The sequence below is a fragment of the Anolis carolinensis genome, chromosome 3, assembly GCF_035594765.1.
Source record: "Anolis carolinensis isolate JA03-04 chromosome 3, rAnoCar3.1.pri, whole genome shotgun sequence".
NCBI classification, from domain to species: Eukaryota; Metazoa; Chordata; class Lepidosauria; order Squamata; family Dactyloidae; genus Anolis; species Anolis carolinensis.
Genome location: NC_085843.1, coordinates 212,276,998 through 212,298,925, shown reverse-complemented (window position 1 = coordinate 212,298,925; position 21,928 = coordinate 212,276,998). Strand labels below are relative to the sequence as shown.

Sequence of the window (21,928 nt, the reverse complement as noted above, 5' to 3'; positions counted from 1 at the left end):
GTGCAATAATATTACACCACTTATCTTATTAGCAAGTGAGCACCTTCCTTAGACAGAACTGTGTTTCCTGCTGTCACTTCACAGTCTGACACTTTAAAAGATATTCGCTTGAAGGGCAATTAGTGGAGTCAATTAGAGCTGCGTGAAAAAACATCATGGGGAGCCCTGCCATGTGCAGAATAAGGAAAAGAACTACAGAGAAGTAGGCTAGCCTGAAAAAGGTCTTTTATGTGTAGTTCCTTTTATGTTTCTTGTTTTCTTCATACCTTTTTTGTTTTAATTTCTTTGAAGAAGTTGGGCAAATTTATATATGGTATTTGTCTAATGTACACATTTTCTGAAAAAGCATTTGACTTTGTAATTTCTGGAGATTCAATGGGATTGATACCTTCATTTCAAGTGAGCCCAAAGGTCATTAGGTTGAAGCCAAAAAGGCATATGGCTATTTAAATCAGACCATTTCAGATCACACAAAAACCCAGCATAAATATATAGTTTCTTTAAACAATTAAAATCTGAGATGAGTTATCAGCTACAGCTTCTTTCAACTGGGTCACAATTACTTTATATTACTACTGTTGTGGTCCGTGAAGAATCTGATACTTCAATGGATGAGAAAGGGGATTTTGTAGGGTCTCAGGAGGGGTTTGGGGGGATGGGAATGGCATGTAGAGATGTGTTAGTGAATCTCCTTGTGGTTCTCAGGTTAGAGAAAGAGAAATTGGTCCCCATGACAATCTGACAGAGTTTGCCCCTGAAAGGAAAGTGGGGGAGCTGAGATTTTGCCTAGGTCAGAGTGGCTGCAGCTGCGCCAAGACAGTATGAAAGAGAGACAGACTCGCTTTTTCCAGGGGCTTTGAGATAAGCAGAGAAGAACCATGTGTACAAGGAGTGATGTTATGGGAGGGAATTGAGGCTTTTAAGTGGGCTCCAGGTGGACAGCTCTTTGTGAGAACAACACTGCATTTCAAGTGGGAACAACTCTTAAGTTCTATGGTCAGGCTTCAAGTGTTCAAGTTTCTGGATTTTGGGTCTTGTTCATGTTTGTTTGTTTAAACTTCTTCTTATCTTTTATATTTTTCTTAATAAACTTTACTTAGTGGATTCTCTTATCCCTGCATGGTGTCTGGGTAAAAAGGTGTCCCATGGCTGGGGTGAAACAATTACTATTATTAGTAATAACAATGCAGTATGCTTAGATTTTAATGCACACAGCATTATAACAGATAAAGCTAAGAGTAAAAGTATAAAAATACCCAGCCAACACATATTCTATTTTAAAACACTCATTGTCATCAATTTAATCCCATTATCTATGTTGTTCCCGAAATGTCTTAAAGCAGGTGAATTCCCATGCAAAACTGTGTTTCACTAAAGATCCATACTAATCCAACAAAATGCATATAGATTGCAGCACTTTGAAATAAATCTAAAACATCCCTGATAAAGGAAGACAAGTTAGAAAATGAATTATATCTTGTCTCCTTCTCACAAAAAAGTGTGTTCAGGATGTTAACTCTGTTAAATTTCATTTATGAGTATGATTTCCCATTCCACTAACATTATGCATACAGAGATGTGCTGAGCAATCATCCTACTCAGATCTGAATGCATAGAACTCTCTGAATACTTTAAAATGCTACATAATTATCAACAATGCCTCAAGAGAAGTTAAAGATATGATTAAAAACAGGTATCATATAATATTTAGACTCCTTCCCATTTGTGCCTCTAAAAATCTTTGTTTCTATTCATTGAGTGCAATTTTTTTCTAGAAATCATTTTTGGTTTCATAGAGAAGATTAAATTGTAATGCACAGTTGTAAGACTTTCTATTAAGGTCATTCAGGCAGAAGAGAGTCTGAGTAGCAATTGCAGCAGCCCTTATCATCAATTTGCTGGAATGTGGATTATTTATATCTGGATTTTTTTTTAGAAATGAGAACATTTTCTACAGTTATAGGAGTACTGCTTCCAGCTGGCCCACTAGTGGGGATATTATTCCACACTTAATAAATATGTTTACTAAAATATTTTTGGTTGGCCAGCTGCTATTCCAGTTTTACCAACGTACTTTATGTGCAAATTATATAAGTAATTTAATATTTCCTGTGCAATGAAGTTGAAACGCATATGAGAAATTATCTAGGCACATTACAGGGTGTCTTATTTCCACAAGCTGTGGGTTTATGGATCGCAAACTTACCCAGTCAAACCATGAATTTACGGGAGTGTTGTGTGGTTTCCGGGATGTATGGCCTTGTTCTAATAGCATTTTTTCCTGAAGTTTTGCTTGCACCTGTGGCTGGCATCTTCATGAATTTACATTCTATTACTATTGTATTTAAATATTTGTACCATATTTTTAATATATGCATTTTATTGTATGTATTTCATGGTAATGTGTTTTAACTCTAGTGTGCTCTGCTTTGAGACATGAGGACAGGTGGATTATCACTGTCATAATAATAATAATAATAATCATCATCATCATCATCATAGGCTGTCACTCATGGCAGAGTATGATTGTTTTGGAGGTGGGTCCATAAATGTCTGTAGGGACCTATTCTGGATCCACATGGTAGTAAAAATAATAATAAACCAAATGTTCTAGCATTTTCAACTCCTTCTACCACAAGGCCGCCTCACTTGAAGAGATCCTGAAATACAATTAACTTTAAGCCATGATCTTCTAAGAGTTGGTCTGCAGTATAGTGATTTCCAGTTTCTACTCCATGCCCATTTTCTCTACCACTTACCATTTCTTTTGACTGGAAGGGCCATGAAAATAATTGCTGCATAAATTCTAAGCCAGTTATACACTAATCCTTACTCACCAAATGCAGACCCCAAGCTACATCATCTGGATTACATGTTATTTTTGTTTTTGAATGCCTTTATTTATCAGCTCCAAGAAATATCATATGATAAACTTGGTGTCACAGGAAGCTGGTATGATTAAACAAAATTAATTACTAGCAACAACTTCTCTATTATGACACTAAAGATGGAGCGCTTTTTAAAAAATAACTCAACATGATACTTTCATTGCTACTTTATAAATGTAGCATGCAGACAAGAATACTGAAAAAATATTTAGAAATGTGAAAGATTAATGGACACTTACTTTGCTTTTGCTTCGGCATCTTCATAAGCTTTATTGGAAACATCATCCAGGCCTCCGATCAAATGTTTGAAGGAGCTGTAAATAAAGACACACATTAAGAGAGTATTTCTAGCATAATTACAACACTAGAAAGATTACTCATAAAGTATGTCCTGTCAAGGAAAGCACTGTGAAGGAAAGAACTACCAGAAAGAGAGAGAGAAATACATTAAAATTCAGAGCTCTGGTTCTTTGGACAGAAGGCTCTTTCTGTCAGCAGATTCATGTCTAAATGCAAATTTAGAAAGAATTGAGAAAATTTAAATAGAAATAAAATACTTGACAACCTGGGAAGATTAACTAAATAATCCATGTCTCTGATGTCTACAGTCACTTCTACACTCTCCTATATCCCAGGATCTGATCCCAAATTATCTGCTTTGAACTGGATTATATGAATCTACACTTCAAGATAATCCAATTCAAAGCAGATAATCTGGATTTTATATGGCAGTGTAGAAGGGGCCTTAGTGCTAATTATTAATGGGCAACCTCAAAGGCCAATATGTCCTTTCTACAATGCTTTCTCTTTGAACCAATCTGGTGTGAACAAGCTCAAAAATAGTTGTAAGACTTTCTTCAAATGGAGAGGAATGTAAACCCATCTGTAAAGAAAGACACACGGCCAGCCTTACGTCAGGATGTTCCATACATTCTCCTTAGCTACAGGAAAGAATCAATTTCACTTTTGAATAAGCATTTTTAATTTTGAAGTTGGTATCACCAACTACTTTCTCTTACAGCAATAGCAGCTTGGTGACATAGTCATATGAAAAGGGGCCACACATTACCATGTTTGATTCAGTGAGGGATTGTGTACACCAGCAAAATAAATTATGTGCAATTTGGATTATTCTGTCCCAGAGCTGTTTCGATTTCTCCCTTACCACCATACTAACTCATAATATACTACACGGACATATTAATAGTCATACATTTTTCCCACCCAAATTCAGATTGGGACCAATTTCCTCCCTCTCCTCAGGACTACAACCTACTCCCCAGTCGAACCCTGTCATGAATGAGGTCAATGAGGAGCCTTTTTGACCCCACACCCTTCATCATTGATCTCATGGTGGTGCTTCATTTTGATTTCAAATCAAATGACTTTACAAGCAAGACTCTGCTGGGGATATGATAGGCAGGGAAGCGGCAGTGGTGCTTCTACAGGCCCAAGAAGAAAGACATGGTTTATTTTGCCTTGTCAATGGTAAAGATCCCAATTTTCAAATTGTTGAAAAATAGTGACATTTGCTACCCACCAATCTGTCATACTTCTTTTCGTGTCACATTGATATGGATAGACACAAGGGTTGAATTAAAAGTAATGCCTCCACCTTCGTTACTTTAATTTGGATGGGAATATTTTAATAAATCAAATGCAGGAATAACCCTTAGAATGTGCTCTTTAACTACCACTATTCACTTTTACACATAATCACCAGACAAGTGGATACATTTCTGCCAACAATGAACAAGTTTTCTGAAGCTGTCACGGAAGAAGTCGACATTCTGTTTCTGCAACCAGCGTCTCACAGTACCCATTGTGCACGGATCTTCCGATAGCCAAGCAAAGCAATAATGTGACCCACATGTTTTTGTGAAATGCCAATTATGCTTGAAATTTCTCTCTCAGTGATACAACGATCGTCCTGAATCAATCTGTCAACCTTTTGCTTGTGAAACTTGGTGGTTGCTGTCACAGGACATCCAACTCTTTGTTTGTCACGCAAGTCAGATGTTCCCACTTCAACATCTTTAAACGTACTCGCCTAACGACGCACAGTACTCACATCAACACAATCACCATCAATAGCTTGCATTCTCTGATGAATCTCCTTTGGGGTGACACCTTCTGCTGTTAAGAATTCAACGACTGCGCGTTGCTTAAGTCGCACTGATCGACTGTCTGTGCAGGGTTCCATACTTCGCACTTTAACAACACAACCGTTCAATGCTAAGGCTTCCTGCCAAATGGAACTGTAGAGGAGAGTCTACTGAAGAAGCCAGTACATGCCACATACCAGTACTGCCATCTGTTGAGGAGTGGCATTTTCATTCAGCCTTGTACATTTCAAGAATATTTCCCCCCAGTTTGAGGCCCAGATGGTGATTACACAAACTATGGCACACTGATGCACATTAAGGGCTTTTTTCCCTGTGTTTTTGTAGGAATTTGTTGTCTGGCCATCGCAGTTTGAAGCTGGCTTCGAACTGCATTATATGGTCACCGTTGAGAAGGGCTGAGAGTTAAATTCATCCAAGGGATTTGAACCCTGGTTTCTACAGTCCATCTGCACAGGTACACTTACCACTTAATGCAGCTTAATAGTGTGAACACATGCAGCAATGCTCATTAAAGGCTTTAAACCGTTACATGAGAAGTCGAGAGATACCTGATATAGAGCCCTTGGTATAATTTAATATAAACCACATTAATTAAGAAATTAATACTCCAGCGATCCGCATGTGCGCATTATGGTGAATAAAAGTAAAGGTTTTCCTCTGACATTAAGTCTAGTTGTGTCCGACTCTGGGGGTTGGTGCTCATCTCCATTTCTAAGCCGAAGAGCCGGTGTTGTCCATAGACACCTCCAAAGTCATGTGGCCGGCATGACTGCATGGAGTGCTGTTACCTTTCCGCCAGAGCAGTACTTATTGATCTACTCACATTGGCATGTTTTCGAACTGCTAGGTTGGCAGAAGCTGGGGCTGACAGCAGGAGTTCGCCCCGCTCCCCGGATTCAAACTGGCAACCTTTTGGTCAGCATGTTCAGCAGCTCAACAGTTTACTCCTCTGTGCCACCAGGGGCTCCATTAGGGTGGAGGAAAAAAATCCCAAATGAAGCCATGGATACTGCATGGAACTGCGTCAAAGCCAACCTCTGCAGTGCATATAAACATCATCCAGACTCTGACCTAGTTCCAGAGCTTTCTGTATAATCAGCTTCACCTTGAAAGTTTCCTCCTCTGTCAGTGTCACCACACCGTAAGTGATCAGTGTAGATGTGCCCGTAGTTCAAACCATTACACCATGCTGATTCAAAAATGATATAAGATGAAGTATACTCAACATGGGATGATTATAGATAAAAGCATATTGTAAAAATGGCCTGTATACTGGCTTATTCCAAATCTGTACTGCATCCTTTTATGTTGCTCTTCAAAGGGAAAAAAAATCAATGTCAGAATTATTGATTGATACCGGTATCAGAAAAATCTTGTTCTACATCTTGACTATATCAATGAAACCAGCAAATGGTGATTGATAACACAACATTACGAGACCATGTTTAGTTTGGCATTTTAAAAGAGTAGAGAAGGAATCATACATTTCAACTACCTAAAATGATATTTGTAAATAAATTGTCTGACAATGTTTTATGTTATCCAATATAAACAAAAGCATGAAGAAGATATGAAAATATATTAGGGGGATAGCCAATTGTATGGGTTAATGACAAATAAAATGGAAATATTAAGCATTAGCAAAAATTTGGTAGTGGTAGTTGTTTTGAATGAAATATAAAGCACAATCACAGTGCCTATTAGAAGTAAGTCCAAGTTGGACTTACTCTAAGGTAAATAGCCATATAATTGGAGACATGGGAATTAAAGTAAACTTCAGCAACTTTCTGAACTAATGATACAGAAGTTGCTGCTTTGTCTTTGTTTTCTATTTAGTTGTAAAATATAAGGGAGGCATGCTATTAAATATAACTAAACCAAAGCTAAAGGATTTCACAGCTTTTGACATGTGGAATTATATGCTTACTCATTATCTCCTCTAGCCATGCACCAGCATTTCCTGCTTTACCTGTCACTCATGCTTCATTTTTTAAAAAATGGGCACATATACATAACAAAATAATTTATCAGTGCATAGCAGCATCCTTGGTTAATTAATAGCAAAACGTGCATTTCAGCACCATTAAATCATAAATGAAATAACAATTTTCAGAATAAAAAAGGAAGATGACATACTTGATTACCTAAAACTGTATGACAGGAAAAAGAAGCTACACCATTGAAAATATGTTAATTTCACATGGTTTAACATTTTAGAAAAGGACCCATCTTCTTCTAGACCAGTGGTTCTCAACCTGTGGGTCCCCAGATGTTTTGGCCATCAACTCCCAGAAATCCTAACAGTTGGCAAACTGGCTGGGATTTCTGGGAGTTGTAGGCCCAAGCCAGTAGCCAGGATTGCTGGGATTTTGCTTCGGGGGGGGGGGGGGTCTGGGTGAGAGAGGATCTACCCTAGCAAACCTTTTGTATCGTTATCCCAATACCCACATGCATATGGGATATATTGAGCATGGTGATCAGATCATGATATTCATAAACATAACAGTTTAAATAATAAATGTAAGCCCTTCTCGCGGACCACTCTGAGAATTTCGGGGGGGGGGGGCTTGAGGGGCTTCAGCCTATGTAGGCCAAAACACTTGGGGATCCACAGGTTGAGAACCACTGTTCTAGACATTCAAACCAGGCATACTTGGAAAACAATTTGCACATTCTCAGTGGAATCCATGTCATAATGGAAATCCATCACATGCCACAATGTCAGTGACTGGGTGCAGATGTATCATCAGGCAAACTATCTATCTGGTTGGCAGTGAAGTAAGGGATCCAACAGGCTGCTAACAAACAAAAGCAAAAACATGGAAGAGGCTAAAATATTACTTTGATTGGGAGGAAGTAACTTTAAAAAAAAACTAAAAAAACTAAAAAAAAAAAAAGGAACTGACTACACTCACCTTTGCTGTACATTAGGATCTCCTGAGTAAAAAGAGCTATAAAATGCCAATTTTTGGAATTGGGGCTCTCTATCAGAAACAAGATTTATGGTTTCTGTCTCTTTGTATTTCTTAAATGTGGTGTTATCCAATGACTCAGAAGTGTATCACTTGATTTTGACTTTGGGCTTGCTTCAGGTCTGACTCTCTAGCTGGCTCATATCTCGCAGCTGTCTACAGCTGGCTTTTCCTACCAAATCTTTTGGTAATTTGGCTTCCTGCAGTATTTTTCCATGATTCCTTGGTCTGATCTTACTTTGTTTTAATCAGCCTAAATCCAGAAAGACACAAAAGAACTAAGGGCCTACTGACAGTTATTTCCAGTGCTACCAGATTTACACTAATGCTATTTCAAAAAAGCACCTTTTCACCATAGTTAAAATATATAGATTTGTTGTTTAAGGCTTTCACTGCCAGAATCACTGTGGTATTGTGTCATTTCCAGGCTGTATGGCCATGTTCTCTGAAGATGCAGGCAAAACATCAGTAGAAAATGCTGCAAGAACACAGCCATTCAACCCAGAAACCACACAACACCCCAGATATTGATTTTTTGAATACCTAGGCATGCTAGTAAGAAATCTATGTGAGTCTAAATAACAGTAACAAAATGTGGCTACAGGAAACACACCACACCATTCTGTAAATAAGTGCATTATCTCATTGCTATCATGCACCCATTTGAGAGTTATGATTTGGTTTTAAAAGTACTCTTTTGAAAATGGAAAATCTATGAAAAGAATAATGCAATATATAATGTGATTTTCTTTATGCACCATCCTTGAAACACTGTATATTTTTCAAAAATATCAATGAAAGGAATATGAATATACTCATAACAACAACAACAACTACAACTACAACTTTATTCTTATATCCTGCCCCATCTCCCCGAAGGGACTAGGGGCGGTTTACATAGAGACCAAGCCCAATAAAATGAAATTAAAATATAACACCATAAAATACATTGCATTACAATAATTTAAAAACCATATAAAACATCATTAAAACATATACCTCAGCAACAACAGCCAGTAGCCGAGCATGGTGGGCATGTTCAGGACTGAGAGGGTGAGGCAACGGCTTGTGCAATATACTTCAAGGGTGGGACTAGTAGTTAAATGCAAGAGCCAGATATTAGGTTAGGACTAGAAGGGCCAAGTCAATTGTTGAAGCGATTAATCAAAGGCACATTGGATCAACCGGGTTTTTAGGTCTTTACAGAAGGTGGATAGGGTGGGTGCTAATCTAATCTCAACAAACCAAAATTTAAAAAATAAATTAAAGATTTTTTTTCTAGGGAAACAAAGCATAATAATAAAATGTCTTTACTAAAGGAATTATTTGAAATTTAAAAGTGGCAACAGAGAAAAGGGGGTAGGGAAATTCTTGTACACAGCTTTGCCTACACAAAGTGTGGGGCTCAAGAGCAGATGGCCCTTACTGGGAGTTGCTTTACTTAGGATGCAATGGGAAACATGGAAAAAAGTGAGAAAGAGTAACAGGTCAGTACACAATGGTTAGAGATGGTGAAAAATATATTTCAAATATTTCTGATAAAAAAATTACTAAAATTGCTTAATTTAGTTTAGCTAATTCGGGATTAAAAACTAAAATTTGAGAGGCGTTTTACAAGCCCTACTTGTTCAATATATCACTCACAGAATACTGAAGGAGAGAGATACCTGCTTTGAGCAATCGCTAATCCACTGAATTTATCTAGTGCTCCTGAATCCATCTCTCCAAATGTCAGCCCAGTTATAGGCAACGGTCAGGAGTGCTTATTATCAGTTTTGCCTGATCTACCAGCTGTGCTCCTTCCTAGATTTGGAGGACCTAAAGATGGTAATGCATGCACTGGTAACCTCAAGGTTGGACTTCTGCAATGCACTTTACATTGGGCTACCTTTGTACCAAGTTTGGAAACTCCAGCTAGTTCAAAATACGGCAGCCAGGTTGGTTACAGGAACATCTAGGAGTGAGCATATTATACCTATCCTAAAGTCACTCCACTGGCTGCCAATTAGTTTTCGGGCAAAGTATAAGGTGTTGGTTTTGACTTTTAAAGCCCCACATAGTTTGGGTCCAGGTTACCTTCAGGATCACCTTCTTCCATACAATATGCCCGAAACACTGAGGTCCTTTGGGGGGTGTCTGCTCCAGCCTGCCACAACCTGACTGGCCACAGTTACCTACAGGATCTTTTCATCGGCTGCCCCACAACTGATCTGGCTGTTGGAGGATCTCCGACAGCTAGATCAGCTGTTGGAGTTTAAGATACAACTGAAGACCCAGCTCTTCCAGCAGGCCTAACCAGTCAGTTTTAATCATTAATTTTAAAATCGTGTCTTGTGTCCACTATATTTTGATCATTGTTCTGTGTGTTTTGGTGTATGTGTTTTGTGGAGATACATTGTAATGTGTACATTTATATAATTGTGTGCTTTTGGCTGTATAGTGGCCTGCCTCGAGCCATGAAGGGAGATGGGTAAAAAATTGTTATCATCATCATCATCATCATCATCATCATCATCATCATATAACAGACCTTCTAATTAATGGAAGCAATTCAAATGGGTAAAAAGTACTAGACAGATGGATCCAAAGTGGCCCTTAGGTCATTCACAGGAAGAATTTCCATGTAAAAAAATTGTTGCATTACAGTCAGGTTTAATGTATGTTGTAGCTGCCTGACATCAGGCTCACTATAATTGAAGTCAGCAAGCTCACCACTGATTTTTGCCTAAAGAAGCAAACAAAGGTGTGTGCCCATCTATACAGAAAGGAGAGGTTTTTAAAAATAAAAATAAAAACTGTCACAAGAAGGCATAACAGAGATAGTGATCGTTATGAAACGTTCTGATCCTTAACACTTCACTAAGTACTCTATAAACAATCTCACATTTCAATGTAGAATTGCCAACCAGCCAGGGGAAATGACATGCTCACTTTGATTTCTATTTGCTCTTCGGCCAGTTGCCAGATAGAGACCTCACCCTTAAGCTATACATCTAAGATGAATAGACATCGGTTGAATGCGGAAGTTGGCTATGCTTCAGGCTCCACTAAAATGGCTGCAACCAAAATGGGCAATTTCAACAGTTGTCAATCCTATTTCAGTGATGCAAACTGCAGTGATGAAAGCAGATTGACGGCTACAGCCAGAGGCATCAAATATGTGCCTAAGAGACTAGTGAGTAGTTGTAAACCAAATTTTGTCAGATGCTTTGAGCAGAGTCTTGGCAGAAGCAGTTAACTGTGCTCTGAGCTATTTGAAGATGGATTCTGACTTGGAAGTCCAATTATCTATGCTGGCTGATTTTTCTCTATCATTTCTTTTCAACCTCAGATTTGTAACAGAGTTTTACAAAGTTGGCATACACTGTTCAGTGATCTCTTTAAAGGTAACCAGTCCATGCCTTCAAATGTATTCTAAACTTCCCACTGTTTGGAGGAGCAGAAGCAAAAGAATTCCATTATCTTTATGCACTGCCCTGCAGAGTCAAATAGATGTGTGCAATAAGAACGCAGTAAGCTGAGAGGAAGAAAAAAAAAAACGCCACAAGACAACTGTGATAGCATAATTGAATTCGCAACAAAAGGAAATAGTTATAGGTGCAGCATATGGATGAATGTTTTGTTCAACTGCAAAAAAAAAAATCTCAATGCTATATTTAAAACAATGCAGTTTATAGCTTAATAAGCTTATACACCCCCTGGTCACGAAGGTCTATGACTTATAAATGGAAACTATAATATCGTAATATATCTTTAACTCAATAAATGTTGTTCTTTTGTTTTCCCCAGGGCCCTTCCACACAGCCATATAACCCAGAATATCAAGGCAGTAAATCCCACAATATCTGCTTTGAATTGTGTTATCTGAGTCCACACTGCCATATATTCCAGTTCAAAGCAGATAATGTGGGATTTTATTCAGCTGTGTGGAAGGGGCTCCAGATGTATGCAAAGACCAGCCCCAATAGTCATCTGCTTGTGGTGTTGCAAGAAATGTGTTTGGTATTTAAACAGTAATTAAGTTATGATGTAACACTTACTTTTTCATGAGGAAGAAACTAAAAGGATTACATGCTTTTTAAAGCACATGGAGTAATTAAGCAACTAACAAAACAAAATACAAAATTTCAAGTCAGACCTTCTGCTATGCTGTCTAGTCGAGACACAGAACTAGCTGAAATCATGACATATATTTTAATCGGATAGGGCACAAGAAATTGTAATAGCACTATGGTTGTGTCACTTAAAACAATCTGATACGGCGACCATGTCAACATGCCAGAAATGCCTTTTTACACAAATGTACTGTGTAGCTCTCAAGATCTATTTCAATTCAAATGGGTGAGTGTAACTATAACAGGGTCAAACCAGGGCAAGATTCTGCACATTGCAGTTTGGATACAGCCCTTGGAAAACAATGTCAGAGCCCAATTATGATGCCATTGCTTTTAATAACAAAGCTAAACATTCATTTTCATGATTAATAGCAGATTTAAAATATGTCAGTGCTTGAATCCTATGCACTTTTACTTGGAAATAAGCCCCAAATTCAGGACATTTTACTTCTGAGTTGATAGGTACAGTGTTATACTGTACCTATCAACTCAGAAAGGTACAGCATATTCTCTTTTGACATGTGAGCTCAAGTAAAACATTAGTTTCTGAAAGAAACAATATTCAGAGACTCACTGCTTTCCATTTCAATGCCAGTGGAGATCTGAATCCCAATTCAAGGTGTGGGTGTGGGAAGAGACACCTAATTGGCCACTGTTGGAAGTAGAAGTAGACAGTTTAATCCAGCAGGGCTTTCTTATATTCTTATTTATTTTTTCATTCTCTCCCAGATTGTTCTTTGGGACTGCAACACTTCCACCCACCTGACTAGTAGATCAAAGGGAGAACTGCTGGAAATATCTCACTGCCAGACTTAAAAAAAAAACCTGCAAGCAATTCTTAGCACAAGTTTTTATTACCAGTACTTTGTTGACACTAATGAGGTTTCCTTTCTGTGTGTGTGTGTGTGTTTTTTGTTTTTTTTTAGAAAAACTAAACCAAGGCATCTATCTATCAATTAATTTTGCTGTCAATATGGAATGGTACGTGCTCCCTTTTTTACAATTTTTTAAGTTTTAAAAGCAGGACCGCATTTTGCAACAGGCACCTATTTACACCCAAAGCTTGTGCTAATGTTATATTTTAGCTCCACAAAATAAATCAGGAAGGTGACATCCAGGCTTGGGCCACATTCACCTACGAAAAACGGCCCCATCTACACTGCCATTATAATGCAGATTGAACTGCATTATATGGTCAGTGTAGACTCACATAATACTGTTTAACTATATTGAACTGGATTATATGATAATATATTTCATTTCTATATGGATTAAAAAGTAGGAATGTGCAAAATGGCAGAAATCCGTCTGTTTTCTGTCAGTCTTTGTTTTGAATTTCGGGTGCCCCCCCCCCTCCCTCCAGTTTTGTTTTTAGGAAGATTCTGGGAGATTTGGAATTAGGAGGGGGGCTGTTCAAATTCATAATTCAGGATCCAGCCAAAGTTCTTAAGAATCTTCCCAAAAATGAAATTGGGGGGGGGGGGGGGGTACTTGAAATTTGGAATGAAAACAGAACAAACATCTTATCTCCATCCCAACAAATTTCTGCTGTTCTGCACATCCCTACGTCAGTGTAAATGGGGCCAAAGTGCAGCAAAGTTGGGATGGAGATAAGATGTTTAATTTGCCCCAGGACAAAAACATGGTGGACCTGTGTCTGCTTCTTCTCTCTCTCCAAGATCAAGGCACATGACAGACCTAACAACTATAGATCTAACTTGAATTACTGTGTCTATCTCTCCTTTAATGATGAGCTTGCATCATCATGCAAAAATGAACTCCATGAATTAATTAAAGAAGCTCAGTTTCCTCACCGGAGCTCTGATACCCACAAGGTTAAATTTAAGCTGGAGATCACAGATTTCATGGAACTTAAGCAAGATATAAATGGCCACAGAGCTGCACCCTCTGTGTAAAGACTGAATGTCACAAGAGGTAAAACCCTCAAAGTATTGGCATAAGCCATTAATTGAGGTTTAAAGCATGTACTTAAACACACACACACACACAACAAAGCCGAATGGGTTTCCAGTAATCTATGAACTTTCTCCACTTATTCATGTGTATAATTAACTAAGAGCTGGAAACAGATATGCTGATGACAAAATCAGATTCTCCAGGGTCACAATACAACTAAGTACATATTCTGCTATAAATAGTATCAATTCAGTCGCACTCAACTGCACAAGGCTGTTGAAATCTCTGGTATACAGTGGATTAAGGTTTAAAGTTATATTTGCACTCTTTTGCTATCTTCAAGGACATTGCCAGCAGCAAAAGAAAACCATATCCAACTGCTGCCATAAGAATTATACATGAATTACCAAATCATTAACTTTTAATTTTAAAATAATTCTAGCTTTTAATTTTAATTATTAGTAAGTTCCAGTGGCAAAATATTCTCATGAAAGCATTCAAATACAATATGGTTAATTTAGTGGGTTTCTTTTTTAATACCTGTAGAATGTGTCTAATTGGATTCATTAATTTTATTCATTCCCTATGGATCCATATGGCAGAATAGCCTTTTCCCATAACATGGAACCTTTCCTGTAGATGTGTCAAAAGAACCCATTTAGCTGACAGTCTTAACAGCTCCAATCTGTTTATACTGAAGACAACTCCAGTGCTATTTCGGTGGGTCATAAATTAAATAACTGTTATATTTCCTCTGAAGCAGTCTTTCCTTGTTGTTACTTTGTTGCCTTCAAGTCGTTTCCGACTTATGGCAATGCTAAGGTGAATGCTATCATTGGGTTTTCTTTGGAAGAATTGTTCAGAAAGGGTTTGCTTTTACCTTCCTTTAAGGCAGAGAGAGGGCCAACTATATATACAATACTTACTCACATACATAATGGGAGTTATAATTGTGCTCAGAAATAAAAAATGTAAAGGTTTTCCCCTGACATAAAGTCTACTCGTGTCCGAATCTGGGGGTTGGTGCTCATCTCCATTTCTAAGCCACATTATCTGCTTTGAACTGGGTTATCTGAGCCTATACTGCCATATAATCCAGTTCAAAGTAGATAACTTTGATTTTATACAGGTGTATTGAAGGGCCCCACTCAAGCAAGGTATTTGTCCCCATTCTGAAATTTAGCAATTCAGTAACTAACACAGATCTACATTGAACATCAATTTGATTCCATTAATACTATATGATGAAACTTTCTCCATACTTACTCTCTGTCAATGACGAGACACATAACAGCTTCAGCTGCAATAACATTGGCCGTCCTGACATCTTCCCTGAAAGGACAAAAAACATGTATTTTATATATAGCAACATGTTTCTGCAGCAGAAACATTAGCACATCAATGCACTTTGCAAAGGATAATTATGCTTCCGTGATTTATTAGCCTATAAAAAGAAAGTAATGTTTCTTCTTAAATCTCAGTGTTTTAGAAATCTTCATAAAACAACATTAACACATGAAGTCATTTTCCTGGCAGATAAGCCAGTCATTTATACAGCTTTTAAAAGATTCATTTTTCTGGTTTACTGTTGTCTGTGATTTTGCAATTCTATTCAGAAGATGCAAGCAAGGAATTCAGCACCATAGGCCACATAAGAAATGTGAATCCTATTAACATAATTTGAATGTCAATTTTAGGAACAAAAAACAAACAAACACTAAGGAAGTTGTTTGGACAGTCACCCCACCAATTACATATAAATAAGCCAGTGCATGAAGTTTTTATACAAATATGTTTCTTCTTTTGTTTTCTTTGTCGGTGATGCATGTTGTCCTTTTGGCAACGCACCTCCTTTTGTGGATAAAAGGTGCATATGTCACCACAAGTGACAATAATTGCTCCATTAAAGTCTTCAGTCTACTAACATCTTGTGTACTTTGGCCTTTACATCAGGCTGCATGTCCAGGTGTTGTTACTGTTCACAGCAGTCTTGGTCTAACTCATTAATAGTAAGTGCAGACAGAAGTCGTGGTTCATTAACATCTAGCAGGCTATAGGATCTTAACCTCTGCTCCACACCTTTGTTACTCTAAAAATTTAATTTGAATAAGAAACCATGATCTAAGTGACAGTCCTACATTAACTAAAATTACACTGTCTATGAAGACATGTCCAGCAGACTTCAATAAAATCTAAGGTTTCAGCTCTGTCAATGACAAGACATATAACAGAATGAACAAACCACTCTTCATATCTATGGTGGGGACCAAACACAATTTAACGAGTAATAAACATGCTCAATGGCCACAAACTACATATTTTCTAAGAAGTCAGGAACCAGAAGTAGAATGGCACATCCCTGAAAAGGCAGTAACTAGTTGATTGGAAACTGGAACACAAAGAGCTCCACATTGTAAGATTTCACGGTAGGTCTCAATTGTATTCCCCATGTTTGAAATATGTTAATTTTTTAGTCAAAGGTAGACTTCTCCCTTGATTTTATAAATGTTATATTGTACAGTAACTACAGAATTTGCACGACAATTGAAATATTATTCAGGGAAATTTTTTATCATTTACTACAGAAATACAGTACTGTTCAACAAAAAGGGATTGCACAAAATAATTCAGTCCTTTTGAAGGCAGGTTGCCTTTTGATATTATAAATAGTGTTTTAGTGGAGCTAGACTTGCAGTGTCAAAGTGCTGAAACTGTCTGATTTCTTTCATTCACAACCCACTTCAGACTTTCTCACTGTTTTCCAAGTTGGCTGAAACCCCCCACAGAACTTTAGGAAGTGGTAGATTTTTTCATAATCTGTCTACTGTGATGAGTTATGGCTGTCATGATCAAAATAATTTTTTTATTTCTTTCTTAAAGACTCATTAGATTTACACAAGAGTTGTTGCACTAGGTTTCACCTGATTACTTTAAAGGTATGCTAGAACAGACGGTCCCCCATTATGTTATAAAGTTTTAAAACAGTTCAACAGAAGTCTCACCAGCATCATAAAGGAGATCTGGAGACCATATGGTGACTCAGTGTTCTTCACCTTGGCAACCCACCACTCCCACAATGAACTCATACTGGTGTGGTTTACCTCCTCTCCATACATTTTCAAATGTTGTATCCTATGCCAATCTCAGACATTGGCTGGCCTGAGGACTCAGTGGTGCATGCCACAGTGCATGTACACTATAGAATTAATGCAGCTTAACACTATGTTTACTGCCATGACTCAATGCTATAGAACCTTGGATTTGTAGTTTGGTGAGGCACTAGCACACTTTGGTAGAGAAGATTAAAGACCTTAATTTCATAGCATTGAATCATGGCAGTTAAAATGGTGTCAAGACTGCATTACTTCTACAGTGTAGATATACATTCCTAGTCTTCTCAGATTTTTTTTTCATGTGACTGGAGAGACTGCAATTCGCTTCTGGTGTGAGAGAATTGGCCATCTGCAAGGACGTTGCCTAGGAGACACCCAGATGTTTTGATGTTTTACCATCCTTGTGGGAGGCTTCTCTCATGTCCCCGCATGGGGAGCTACAGCTAACAAAGGGAGCCCATCCATGCGCTCCTTGGATTTGAACCGGTGACCTTCAGGTTAGCAGTCCTGACTTAATCCATTGCGCCAATGGGGGCTCCTGTCTCCTCAGATGAAGTCTACCATTCTTACCTTTACACTGCCCTATGGTATTTCATGACTGATTCCCCAAAATGTACAACACATGTGCACATCACACATATGGGATAACATGGCTGCATGCATTTTTGAACTCTCTTTGATTGTCGATATGGCAGCATAAAGTTAAGTACTGAAATTTCCAAACTTATCACTGCATTACCAACTTGTAGAATAGATTAACTTTATTGTGATTGTACATTGTACAACAAAATTAAATGTTTTCCCCAGCACACACCACAAAACATCACACCCATCCTTCCACACTCAAAATACAGTATCAGTTGATTAGAAAATAAAATATAACATTAAAAATAATATGTAAATTATGTATATATGTATGAAGAGCCCAAATACCCCCAAAGGCACTAGATCCTATCTGGTCTTAGATGCTAAGGAGCACTGGTGAATATTTAGATGGGAGAATGCCAACAAATATCAAGTGCTGTAGATTATATTCCATATTAAGAAACTGGCAAAAGTATTTTGAAAGTTTCCTTGCCTAAGAAAACCCTACGAAATTCATAAGTCGACAGGGAGCTTGGAGACACAGGAACACACACACAATAGTGCAAACAAGCTTGCAATACATTTGACAAAGCATGGCAAGTACATTGCATATGTACTTTCATTGTTGCCTCTTGGTTATCTTTATTGATGAAGTTATGTACACGGCCTGAAGGTGCCAAAAGTAAGGCAAAACACTGAATATATGTTGATTGTCTTTTTGTTTTAAAGTATGCTACAATTTGGATCTACACAGCCATTTCACATTTTGCTCATACACAGTAATAACAGCAGTAATGCATCCTAGATATTATTTTAACTATTTTAAATGCAGTGTATGGAAATATTAAAATATCAGCGCAAGAACTTGTATGCTACACCTCCCAACACCCCTGCTGTGCCTCCCCAGCTCAGCTCCTTCATCTAAGTTAATGTCAGTTTATGTAAATTGGTAAACTGTGAGAAATGATGCCAATTCCAAGCATGCAATAAAATGTTAACAATCCTTTTTTGTTAGTATAACCCAAATCTTTATTACAATACAACACTCTCAACAATCTCAGTGCCAACCTCACTGCAAACTCAAGCATAAAATCATTATGGAAAGTATAATTTGGTGAGCACTAACTTTGAAGGTTTTTCAGCTTCAATGTTGTAATCTTCATCACTACTTCCAGAGAGATAGCCCTCTTCCTCAGAGTCACTTTCACTGTCTGAATAACCCATAGTGAAGGTTTTACTGCTTACATATCTTTCTTGGAAAAACTAGTCCCACTGTTGTGTTCTATCCAACAACACTACCTTCCACTCTGTGCTAACTCCCGAATTTTACAGCCTTTCCAACTCAAAACACCTCTAGGCTTGGAAAAGGTCACAGCTGCTCTGGGAGTATCTCCTTGTATCACTGGAAAATGTGAGTCTCAAAGAAATACACAGTTCATCTATGTAAGGGCACCTTCTCTCATCACTGACATTCTCTTTACAACTCTGGTACACAGAGGTCTTCTGCTCTCAACAGACGTAGCAGCAAATATGCTATGCCAGCACATACTTAAACATGATACCTCTGTTAGCCTGCAGAAAAGGCTGAGCTAAATATGTGTGCCAAAACGTTTCCCCTCTAGCTCAACAGTTTGCTATGCAAGTGTTCTGTCTCCCTGACTACACACTTGCATTAACACTTTATTGTAAAAGTTACCTGAGATATTCTTTCTTAGACCCCCCCACCCCCATGGATTATCAAATTTTGGGAAGAGGTAGTAGTTGGAGGATTTTCTACATTACTTTAATAGTAGAGATAGCCCTGATAATTTAAGTATGAAATATAAATTATTTTTTCTTTATTAAATATGCTTTGTTATTGTTTAACTGGCATCCTTGCAAAGTGTTGTTAAAGCTGTTTCCTTTATAGCAGTGGTTCTCAACCTGGGGTCCTCAGAAGTTTTTGGCCTTCAATGTGTTTTTTGTCCACTGTTAGGAAAAGTCAGGGAATATAATGCAGCCCTGCACTTTGGGCTGTGTGTGAACAGTTGGGCTGCTTATGAATTGGAAAATGGGCCAGTGCCACCACCCCATTTTCCACACTTTCTGTAGTGTGTGGTAAATGAAATGGCCACTTTCTTGTGTTGCTTTTTGTCATTGCAGTGGTGGCCATGGAGCTCCAGAGAGCTCCTGGTCATCCTTTGACACCTTTGTTGATGGCAGCAAAGACACCTGCATGACTTGGAGAGGGGAGGGGGAAAGGAAAAAGGCAGTGCTGGGGTGACCAAAAACAACATGGTAAAAATGACCGTTCTGAGGGACAGAACTGGGTTCGGCTCCACTGGATGATAGGGACTCCATCCTGTCACTGCTGCAAAACGGAGATGAGCAGTGCACTCCCTGAGACCAGTCGGGAGTATTGCCACTCTAGAGCAGCCCATATCAAGTGGCCTGTATAGATGGGCTGTAGGTTAGTCATCAATCAAAAACTTTATTACAGTCCAAAGACCCAATTGGTTTGGCGGAAAAAGGTGAACAATTGAAAACAGATTAATAAACTGATAAAATTAATTAAACGCAGGATGGCGTGCATTACAAGATGCATATGAACAAACGTAAGAACACTGCAAATAGATACAATACAAATTTCAGCCTGAGTCTAATAGAGGAAGCTGTCTTATCCTGGTTACCATAGGGAGAAACTTGGCAACAACCAAGGTAACGTGGGGGGAATTGTGTGCTAGTAAAAACTTTACATGGAATTGGGGTGATTCACTGGGTAAGTTTCTCAATAGTGGGTTAATAATGGTTCTGGCCCAAACTACTTGTCCGAACGTATCTCCTCCTATGAGCTAGCAAGATCCCTAAGATCATCTGGTGAGGCCCTGCTCTCAATCTCAGGCCCGGCTGGTGGGAACGAGGGACAGGGCCTTCTTGGTAGTGGCTCCCCAGTAGTGTTCGACAAGCCCCGACTCTCCTAAGTTTTAGGAAAGCAGTGAAGACATGGCTATGTGCTCAAACGTTCAAGGAGTAAATATCTGAGGTGATATGGCTTGAATCAAGGCGTACGCAAAAGGTGTCAGTGGATGAATCTAACTACATATGCATTTTAAAATTGTATAATTCATGTTTTAATAGAGTTTTTAATTGATGTGGTATTGTTGTAATGTTTATTGTTTTTGTTATTGTTTTATTGAATGTGTTCTGGGCAATGTAAATTGCTGACTGTTGTAAGCCGCCCTGAGTCCCTATGGGTGAGAAGGGCGGGGTAAAAGTGATGTAAATAAATAAATAAATAAATAAATAATATGTAGCACAGCCTGCTTATAAAAATTGCAGGACAATAAGATGTGATACATTCATTCATCTATCAGAAAGATGTCAAGCTATTTAACCTCAGCAGATTAAAAGCCAAAACCAAGGTCACAACAACATATGTTATAGAACTCCAATATGCCCATCATAATGTCATCTGTGTGCATTCAGAAGACGACCTACAAGCCACTCTAAACACCTTTGTAGATGCATGTGAGAAGCTCGGCTTCTCACTGAACATCGAGAAAACCAAAGTGCTCTTCCAGCAGTCACCAGCCAATCCCTCTGCAATACCAGAAATACAGCTTAATGGTGTAACATTAGAAAATGTTGACCATTTCTGCTACCTTGGCAGCCACCTCTCCACAAAAGTCAACATTGACACTGAAATACAACACTGCCTGAGCTCTGTGAGTGCAGCATTCTTCCAAATGAAGCAGAGAGTCTTTGAGGGATACCAAAGTGCTTGTTTATAAAGCAATTGTCTTCCCAACCCTGTTATATGCCTGTGAAACGTGGATTGTCTACAGACATCACACTCAACTCCTGGAATGATTCCACCAATGTTGCCTCCGAAAAATCCTGCAAATCTCTTGGGAAGACAGGAGGATAAATGCTGGAAGAAGCAAAGACCACAAGCATTGAAGTGATGCTCTTATGCCATCAACTTCTCTGGACTGGCCATGTTGTCCGAATGCCCAATCACCATCTCCCAAAGCAGTTACTATACTCCCAACTCAAGAACAGAAAACAGAATGCTGGTGGACAGCAAAAGAGATTTAAAGATGGACTTAAAGCTAACCTCAAAAACTGTGGCATCGACACTGAGAACTGGGAAGCCCTGAACATGCTAACTGGAGGTCAGCTGTGACCAGAAGTGCAGTGGAATTCGAAGAGGCACAAATGGAGGGTGAAAGG

The 21,928-nt window shown here is 38.4% G+C and overlaps 1 protein-coding gene across 3 annotated transcripts in view; it reads right to left on the bottom strand.

The window, feature by feature from the left end:
• prkg1 (protein kinase cGMP-dependent 1) overlaps positions 1 to 21,928 on the bottom strand; it is a 904,903-nt gene that overhangs the window by 108,444 nt on the left and 774,531 nt on the right. For all 3 annotated transcript variants that reach the window (XM_062976200.1, XM_062976201.1, XM_062976198.1), the window contains exons 8-9: positions 15,285 to 15,350; positions 3,128 to 3,202 (exon numbers count right to left, since the gene is read on the bottom strand). In XM_062976200.1, coding sequence (XP_062832270.1) covers positions 3,128 to 3,202; positions 15,285 to 15,350 — 141 coding nt within the window. The remainder of the gene's footprint in view (positions 1 to 3,127; positions 3,203 to 15,284; positions 15,351 to 21,928) is intronic.